General features: G+C 40.9%; 1 protein-coding gene across 1 annotated transcript in view; it reads right to left on the minus strand.

Moving 5' to 3' along the window:
* tmem67 (transmembrane protein 67) overlaps positions 1-8744 on the minus strand; it is a 199916-nt gene extending 191172 nt beyond the window's left edge. Inside the window, exons 1-3 of the mRNA XM_063051072.1 lie at positions 8655-8744; positions 6173-6269; positions 1822-1921 (exon numbers count right to left, since the gene is read on the minus strand). Coding sequence (XP_062907142.1) covers positions 1822-1921; positions 6173-6269; positions 8655-8744 — 287 coding nt within the window. The remainder of the gene's footprint in view (positions 1-1821; positions 1922-6172; positions 6270-8654) is intronic.
* Positions 8745-10523: the final 1779 nt, after the last annotated feature.

A 10523-nucleotide genomic window follows, 5' to 3' on the forward strand; every position in this document is an offset into this window, starting at 1 on the left:
GCCTTAGCAGACAAGACAAAGGAGAAGCTTAAGGGCTTCTACAAATATGTTAAGAGCGAAAAGATTACAAGGGATAAAATTGGTCCTCTGGAAGATCAGAATGGTAATCCATGCATGGAGCCAAAAGAAATGGGGGAGATGTTAAATGATTTTTTTTGCATCTGTATTTACTCAGGAGATGGACATAGTCTATAAAAGTAAGGCAAAATGGCATCAACTTCATGAACTCTATAACAGATTACAGAGGAGGAGGTGTTTACTGTCTTGAGGCTAATTAGGGTGGATAAATTCACAGGGGCTGACAAGGTGTTCCTTTTAACCCTGCAAGGGCAGAAATTGCCAGGGCTCGTACAGAGATATTTAAATCATCCTTAGCAACAGGTGAGGTGGCAGGAAATTGGAGGATAGCCAATGTTGTTTCGCTGCTTAAGAAAGGCTCTAAAAAATAAGCCAGGAAAATGTAGGCCAGTTAACCTGACATCAGTAGTGGGAAGGTATTCTAAAGGACTGGATACATGAATATTTGGATAGACATAGACTGATTAAGGGTAGTCAGCATAGCTTTATGCATGGTTGGTTGTTTCTAACCAATCTTATAGAGTTTTTCGAGCAAGTTACCAGGAAAGTTGAAGAAGACCAGGCAGTGGATGTTGTCTACGTGGACTTTAGCAAGGCATTTGACAAGGTTCCACACAGAAGGTTGGTCAAGAAGGTTCAGTCGTTTGGTTTTTTGGATAAGGTAGACATTGGCTTTGTGGGAGAATCAGGAAGTGGTAGTAGATGGTTGTCTCTCTGACTGGAGGCCTGTGAATAGTGGAACGCTGCAAGGATTGGTGCTGGGTCCATTATTGTTTGTCATCTATATCAATGATCTGGACGATAATGTGGTTAACTAGATCAGCAAATTTGAGGATGACACTCAGATTGGGGGTGTAGTGGACAGTGAGGAAGGCTATCATGGTTTGTAGCAGTATCAGGGCTAGCTGGAAAAATGTGCTGAAAAATGGCACTTAGAATTTAATGTACACGAGTGCGAGGTATTGCACTTCAGTAGGACCAACCAGGGTAGGTCTTACACAGTGAATGGTAGGGCACTAAGAAGTGCAGTTGAACAAAGGGATATGGGATATGAGAGGTCCATAATTTATTGAAAGTGGTGTCACAGGTAGATAGGGTTGTAGAGAAAGCTTTTGGCACACTGGACTTCATAAGATGCAATGTTATGTGGAAGTTGTATGAGACATTGGTGAGGCCTAATTTGGAGTATTGCGTGCAGTTTTGCTCACCTACCTTCAAGAAAGATGTGCATAAGGTTGAAAGAGTACAGAGGAAAACTTACAAGGATATTGCTGGGTCTGGAGGACTTGAGTTATACGGAAAGATTGAATAGCTTAGCACTTTATTCCATTGAGCACAGAAGATTCTGAGGAGGTTTGATGGAGGTATACAAAATTGTGATGGGTATAGATAGGGAAAATACAAACAGGCTTTTTCCACGGAAGTTGGGTGGAACCTCAGAGATTATGGATTAAAGATGGAAGGTGAAAAGTTTAAAGGGAACATGAGGGGAAACTTCTTCACTCAGTGGGTCATGACAGTGTGGTACCAGCTGCCAGTACAAACGGTATATACAAGCTTGATGTCAATGTTTAAGAGAAATCTGGATAGGTACATGGATGGGTCGCGTATGCAGGGCTATGGTTCCCATGCAGGTTGATGAGAGTAGGAAGTTAAAATGGCTCGGCACGGACTAGATGGGCCTAAGGGCCTGTTTCTGTGCTGTACTTTTCTATGACTCTGTAAGAAATAAATGTAACTTACTGGTTTCCTGAAGCATCCGGGGTGGAAAAAAATGGCTGGCTAATAATGCAGGCAACACATTTTGCTTCAGTCAAAGGTATTCCAGAAACAGTCTTTTCCACTTTAACAAAATCAAAAAATCTACATTAAGCAATTTTCATTTCATTATTCTTTTCAATAGAAGACTTCTGTATGTCAAAGTTGAAAATGAATAATCAAACCATATACAGGTTTCCCCCGCCATCCAAAGGTAGAGTGTTCCTATGAAACGGTTCGTAAGCCGAAATGTCGTAAAGTGAGGAAGCAATTACCATTTATTTATATGGGAAAATTTTGTGAGCGTTTGCAGACCCAAAAATAACCTACCAAATCATGCCAAATAACACATAAAACCTAAAATAACAGTACCATATAGTAAAAGCAGGAATAGTATGATAAATACACAGCCTATATAAAGTAGAAATACTTTTCCACAAACATTGCCGGCACTGTTCGCCGAAGCAAAAATCTCACGCAAGCGCTGTTGGCAAAAACACGGCGCAAGTGCTCTCCAGTAACCTTTAAGCTATGAAGCTGCAAATCATATCAAATAACATGTAAAAATACACAGCCTATATATAGTAGAAAGAATGTGTGTACAGTGTAGTATCACTTACCGGAATTGGTTCAGCGCCGAGCACACTGATGATGGTGTGTTAGACTGAGTCGTCGCAGGTTGGGTGGTGCAGTGGCCCCCACCCTCCGGGCCGCCAACCGATACATTGCCACGAAGCATGCAGGGGTCCAGTAGTAGCCGGGAGGCACACAGCACATCCTTAAGAAAAAAGCCAAAATAAACATGCTAATTAATTAAGTGCCACCCGACACATAATTGTCAGCTCAGATCAGTGCCGATTGCATTGCCTCTGATCTGGGCCGGCATTTACGTGTGGGGCGGCACCTAATTAAATAGTGTGTTTATTTCGGCTTTTTTCTTAAAGATGTGCTGTATGCCTCCCGGCTACAGCTGCATTCTCCGCGAATCGGTATCTGTCCGTGGCCCAGGGGTTGGGGTGGTGGGACACTGGGGTGTCATCTGTTTCCATTAGGGCAGACAGCTCATCTTCTCCTATGACTGCCCGCATCAATGTTGAAGGTCGAGGTTCGTCGCCTGCTGTGGTTGATGTGGAAGGCTCGCTTGACTGCTGAGCCTCGCACATTTTTCTATCATACAGTTCTTTGTAAGGACTCAAACCATCTTGCAAATATCCCCAAAACTACATACCGTTTCAAAATTAAAGTCGTACTTTATCATTGCAGCGAAAATCTCACACAGTTGCTTCACATTCATTTCGCTACTGCATTCGGTTTTGATTGTTATCCTTTCCTCTTCCAATTGCATCAGCTCTTCATCTATCAGTTCTTGGCCACGGGATGCCAAAACCTCTTCAACATCATCTTCGTCAGCTTCCACAAGCCAAACTCACGTTGTCCTTACTTCATTCACCACAATCAAAACGCTTAATTATGTCTAGTTTTACGCTACGTGTAACACCCTTACGAGTTCTTTCAGGCTTTTCTGACACCTCAGAACTCATCTTGCAAATGGCTGCTCACAGGCGTGTGTTGAAGCAATGCTGTTCCGAATCCGGGAGAGAGCGGCTGCTCGGGGCGCACGCTGCCTTTTATTGTGTGCTGATTTTTTATCGCGCGCTGATTTTTTTCGTAACAGTGAAAACACCTTTTAGTGAAAACAGGGTACTAATATAGGTCTTTCGTAACAGTGAGGTTTGTCAAAGCAAACATTCGAAAAGCGGGCGACACCTGTAATACGAAATCCACAATTCACTGATAAACTACTCCTTAAATAAGGTATTTCTGAGCAAAATGCAGTGCCCTAAAATCCATCTACATAGTGCTGTTTCTTTCAGATTTTTGTAATTAAAAATTGACTTTACCCAGAGTGAACCATGATATTGACCATTTTCAAGCTGCTTCGCATCATTCCTGAAAACTGACTGGGTACTTCTGGAATAATTGACTTGTATCCTACAAGATTTCATCATTTGTCCTGCAATACTATTTTTGGAGAATTATGGGGAAATATGTTTAGGCCCTGGCTCACTCCAACTGATTTTGTAGGCCACACAACTTCCCTACATTCCAAGACTTAAGAAACTATAATGTCAGATGTACCAGAGGGCCAGTCCATCCACACACCTGGCCCACTGATATCTCCAGGATCGCTGAATCTCAATATTTGAATCTTCAGAACCTCAAAGTCAAGGTTTATTGATTGGTCAAAATATAATAACACCCTGATTTCGAGAACCCCTACAAATATCCAATTAGCCAACTAGTTGGTAGATAAAATGTTCACTGTAAATTGTCTCATGATTAGGCTCTGATTAAATTGTGGGATTGCTTGGAAGCATGGCTCAAAAGGCTGGAAGGGCCTATCCTATTCCTGGCTGTATCTCAATAAATAAACAAATTAAATGATTGACGTCCACTTAACTAATCACCATCATCTATTCCAGTTTACTCTTCTACTTCAGAAGCCTCCACCTGTTCCTTAACTTTTTTTTTGCAAACTGTTCCTCCAGCTCTTCCCAGCCACTTTCCTTCCTCAGTATCCCAACACTCGGTTCCCAGTTGTCAGCAACTAGTTGTCAAGACCTGATTCTTATGACTTAACAGCTGACCTCACTCTCAACAGCACATCTTCCATTATAAACACTCAAAATGTCCGAGTTTTCATCAGAACTATTACTGATTTACATAGCTGAAAAGTACTTTTCCCCGTACAAAGGTCTTTTATAAGTCTGCATTGTTGCTAATTACTGAACAGGCATTTTGATGATGATGATGATTATGAAGACATGCAGTCCTCTTTTATTGTCATTTAATAATGCATGCATTAAGAAATTATACATTATTTCCTCTGGTGTGATATCACAACACACAGGACAGACCAAGACTGAAAAAACTGTCAAAACCACATAATTATAACATATAGTTACAACAGTGCACAATACCATAACTTGATGAGCACAGTAAAGTCCAAAGTTTCTCAGACGTCCCACATCTCACGCAGACGGGAGAAGGAAGAAAAACTCTCCCTGCCATGCCGACCACAATCCAACTCTGAGTCATCTGAAAACTTCGAGCTCTGATCAGCTCTCCGACACCAAGTACTGAGCGCCATCTCTGTCCGAATGATTTGACCTCCTTCTCGGTCGCCAAAAGCAGACAAGGCCGGGGATTTTGAGGCCTACCCTCCGAAAGATTCCCAACCACACAGTAACGACAGCAGTGAATGGGCGTTTCAGAAATTTCTCCAGATGTTCCTCTGTGCTTTCACGTCCATTCTCCATCAAATCAGAATTGTCCACGGCCCCTATTTAACAGATACGATATCATTTTTCACCGGAGGGCTGCGCACACGCAGGCGCGCCGCCATCTTCTCCTTCAACCTTTTATAGGGTTGATTGGGGCAATTCATTCATTCAAAAGAAAAAAAAAGGTTTAAAGCATATTTATCAAATACATAACACAACTTGTAAACTTGACAGTATTTAACTGTTAACCATTCTGAAATTTGGATGCTGTCATGAAGAGGAATTAATATTTTTCAGGTCATCTTCAAACTGTTCTTCAAACAGTAATGTCAAATCAACTGTAAAGACAAAGCTTTAGGATGATACTTCCCCTAAAAGACTGGGAAGGTTGAATGTTATCTTACTTTACTAGATTTAGGCATAGGTAAGAATATGAGCAGCTGGTTGTGCTCTTCTCATTCATAAGGCCATAAGACATAGGAGCAGAATTAGCCCATTTGGCCCATCGAATCTGCTCTGTCAATTAATCATGGCTTAAAGGCATCCATTAGTCTTGCGAGACCATGGATCTGCGCCTGGAAAGTCTTCACTCTCCAGGGTGCAGGCCTGGGCAAGGTTGTATGGAAGACCAGCAGTTGCCTATGCTGCAAGCCTCCCCTCTCCATGACACCAATGTTGTCCAAGGGAAGGACTTAGGACCCATACAGCTTGGCACCAGTGTCGTCGCAGAGCAATGTGTGATTAAGTGCCTTGCTCAAGGATACAAAACGTTGCCTTGGCTGGGGCTCGAACTCACGACCTTCAGGTTGCTAGTCCAATGCCTTAACCACTTGGCCACGTGCCCACATGGCTACTTGTCCTAATAATTTCCTATGCATTTGGTGAATTTCTTTATTGTGATTAAGGAGTTTCCTTAAATTTAAGTTCTATTATTAAATCTACATTTCTGCAACATTTTACAAATAGTTTCTCAGAAAGCTTCAGGTTACAAGTGAAAACCAAATTAACATGTCCTAAAACATGGCTAAATCATATTACTGAGCAAAACATACCTAGAACCTGTCCTGTTGGACATCGACATTTCCCATTATTATCCATAATAGCACTTGAGGAACATTTAATACAGTTCCATCCATCTTGTGTTACAGCCTTGAAGAAGGAAATTATAATAAAAAGTTACATAATAATAGGATGAAAATGAACAACAAAGAATGATATAAATTGGTTATAACTTATGTCTTTCACCTTCTTTATATAACCTTTAAAGCACCTGTGGGCAGGCAAAATTGGTACATACCGCACTCTCAGAGTTTCAGTTGGAAATGCAGTCAATAATGTATTTGGGGATTGTGCATGCATACCTAAATACTGCATACAGAGCAACTATATTATTATGTGTCGTTACTTATGAATTAATTCCACATTTCACCCTGCATAATGTCATAACTTCATACAAATGAAATATTTTTTAAAAATTCATTCCTGGTGTGTGAATATCACGGAGAGTTTATTGCATTATTGTATGTGATAATTGCTGCTGATTGAAAAAATAGTTGAGACCACTCATATTGGTGGGTTTGGAGAGAGTTGTGTGTGCCCTTTCCTGAAGAAGATTAATGAATCAGTGAGTTTTGGAAAATTGGGTGATGATTTTATTCATCCATGAAGATCCTTGGGGCGGTGGGGTTGACAAGATAGAAGTTGAGATTATTTTACTAATCACGGAATCACAAACAAGGGAACATGTGGGTAGCATAAATAAGGAGCCATACATATACAATTAGGATGTATAGAATTTTTTTTCCCTTTGGTCTTGAGGGAGGTAGAGGCCAGATCATCAGCTATATTTACGATAAAATAGATATCTGAAAGGTCGAAGAACTGAGGGTTGTGGAAACCCCCTTACAGTACAGAGGAGGAAAACGGTCGGCGTAGCTCAGTTATGATCATACTGAATGGTAGGCATGCCTGGGGGCCCGGTGGTCCACTGTTCCAACTATTTTTTGTGTTTTGAGATAATCCATAGTCTCATGGTTACCCATTCCATTGGAATATTTCTAAATATTCCAATAACAGAAAGAACTGATGCCAATGCATATGCAAAGATACCAGGTACATAGCCAAAACCTAGTTTGAAGATGGAGGTTACAAAAAAAACAAAAGAAAGGTAGAGAAGCTAAGAAGTTTTAGTCAAGAATTCCAAGCTTAAGACCTTGATCGGTTTAAAAAAAATCATTCACCTATGTTTAGTGATCTGGGGAAAATTATTAGGCTAGGATTAAAAAGAAACATTTTTCACACATTTTAATTCCACATCCCATTCCCATTCTGACATGTCTATCCACGGCCTCCTCTACTGTAAAGATGAAGCCACACTCAGGTTGGAGGAACAACACCTTATATTCCGTCTGGGTAGCCTCCAACCTGATGGCATGAACATTGACTTCTCTAACTTCCGCTAGGCCCCACCTCCCCCTCGTACCCCAGCTGTTACTCATTTTTATGCACACATTCTTTCTCTCACTCTCCTTTTTCTCCCTCTGTCCCTCTGAATATACCTCTTGCCCATCCTCTGGGTCACCACCCCCCCCGTCTTTCTCCCTAGGCCTCCTGTCCCATGATCCTCTCGTATCCCCTTTTGCCTATCACCTGTCCAGCTCTCGGCTCTATCCCTCCCCCTCCAGCTTTCAAATCCCTTACTCACTCTTCCTTCAGTTAGTCCTGACGAAGGGTCTCGGCCTGAAACGTCGACTGCGCCTCTTCCTATAGATGCTGCTTGGCCTGCTGCATTCACCAGCAACTTTGATGTATGTTGCTTAAAAAGAAACAGGCATTTTGCAGGACAACAGGAATTCTGCAGATGCTGGAAATTCAAGCAACACACATCGAAGTTGCTGGTGAACGCAGCAGGCCAGGCAGCATCTGTAGGAAGAGGTACAGTCGACGTTTCAGGCCGAGACCCTTCGTAGTCCTTCAGCTTCGACCCTTCAGGCCGAGTCCTGATGAAGGGTCTCGGCCTGAAACGTCGACTGCACCTCTTCCTACAGATGCTGCCTGGCCTGCTGCATTCACCAGCAACTTTGATGGGGGTTGCTAGACATTTTGCAGGGCTTGGGGAAATTGTGAATTTAAGGGTCAAAAAAGCCATGGATGGATTTCAAAACAGAGATAAGATTTTTTAAAATTAAGTATTGTTTATTGGGATGCTGGGTCTGTGAATGAACCGAAATTGTACCGAGTTAATTCATAGGCAGAAGAGCTTTGGATCAATTTATATCAGTGGTGGCTAGAACAAGTCCACGATTAAGCAGGACTGTCAAGCATTAAGGTGACAACGGTGCAACTGAGCATTTCGACAGCAGATTGGATGAGGCAACTGAAAAGACACAAAGGAGATAGAAACTGACAGTCTGAGCCATGGAACAGATATGTGGTCAGAAATTCATTCAGTGTCAAATACAGTAACACAATTGCAAACTTAAACCTAGTACAATAGGTTGGAACTCAGATAAAATACAAAACCAATTTACTTACTGGAGATAATTCAGGACATTTTTTGCAAGTGATGGAAAATGCGCCTTTGTTTGACGTTAATTGGTAACCAGGTAGGCATATGCACGACATACCTTTAAAAGTAAGACAAATTATTTTAGGCCAAACCAAAGTGGCATGTACAAGTCAAACTTCTGAGGCAGTGGATATAGTTGTTGGGATCCAATTTATTCCAGAAGTTAGAATCAAGAGAATAACTGAAGAACGGTGCACAAACATAATCTAGTACCCATTTTAAAGTTTAATATTCTCTAAATAATTTAATTTAATATCTCCATTATATATTATTATCTAGCATTTAGAGAATATCATTTAATTTAGAAATCAAGCAAACAGAGCAGATTGGAAATATGAGAAGCTTTGTATTAAACATTAAAAAGCTTAGCATTCCAAATCTTAGTGCCACAGTACCACTAGATAGAGAATCCGTGCAACATATGAATCCATCCCTTTGACTGGCAGCTCTTTGAAACTAAACCAGAAAGTTGCAGTCCTATTACACTGTGAAATGAGTTTTGAATATCAAATATTTCCACCTCATAGTCTTACTCTACCCTTCCTCCCTGAAGATGCATTCATTTCCATGTTATTTTTGGAGTTGACAATTCCAAAACAGCTGACTTTCACTCTGGTTTCCACAAATTTGTTTACTAAAATTCTGCTGTCCAGACACTGTAAAGTATTATCATTGTTCTTCTCCGTATCTTGTGGCACATCGTCCAGCAACCTTGCTGTTTCCTTAACATTTGTCTGTTTTTTTTTAATGAGACTGAGTTGCTAGCTTGATGCTCAACCAAGCATGAACGGAAAACATGCAAGGACCCGGCCGGATTCGAACCCGGGACCACTCGTCTCGAAGTCCGGTGCTGATGCCAGTACAACACTGGTTAGCATTGTAAAGTACTATAGCACTTCTTAATTTACTGGAATAATATGCAGATTCTTGGATCATTAATCCAGGGACATAAATTGAATTACAATTCGCATAATACTAATATCAGTGTAAGAATCCATCTGGTTCACTATTATCGTTCAGGGAAGGGGAATTTTACCTAATTTTCCTAAGTATAACTCCAGACCACAGATGTTTAATACTTTACTGCATCTTCATTTAATCCAATTTGAAAAGGACACAAACATGAGAAATAGGAGGAGTAAGCCATATGGCTCAATGTGTCTTTGGCATTTTGCTGCACTAACCCCATACTCTTGTATCCCTTAATGTCTAAAGATCTATTAATCTCAGACTTGAATACTCTGGAATTCACTACCCAAGAGGGCTGTGGGGAATTAAGTTAAATTCACAACTGTCTAAAAGAATAAATTTCTTCTGATCTTTATCCTGAAGGACTGACTCCATTTACTGAGACCCATCTCAGTCACCGGAAATATCAGCTCCACATCCACCCAATCAAGGATGTAAGAATTTTGCATGTTTCAATGATGACACATCTTATTTTTCTAGAGGGTAGGCCTAGTCTGATTAATTTCCCTGCGTGTAACTAACACACCATGCTGGGAATGAATCTGGTGAACAATCACTGTACTCCTATCACCAATAAACTTTAGCTTTACCATGTAACCATCAAAGCTCATGAATAAATGAATTAACAATTCCTAACTTACTTATTCACATTTGGAGCCCTGTACTTGTTGACCCACACTGGCTCTAGGTGTTGTGTTTCCCTTATGTTAAAATACCAACCCTAGTTTTCAGTTCTATTTGTGGTATCTCCTTTAGCTCTATAGTCTTAAGATAACTGCATTCTTCCTGAAAGAAGCATAAGAATGGAATTAGGAGAGCTAGAAGGGGATGTGAGTAGGATTAAGGGAAACCCCAAGGTGTTCACA

This window comes from Mobula hypostoma, chromosome 1, assembly GCF_963921235.1.
Source record: "Mobula hypostoma chromosome 1, sMobHyp1.1, whole genome shotgun sequence".
Taxonomy (NCBI): domain Eukaryota; kingdom Metazoa; phylum Chordata; class Chondrichthyes; order Myliobatiformes; family Myliobatidae; genus Mobula; species Mobula hypostoma.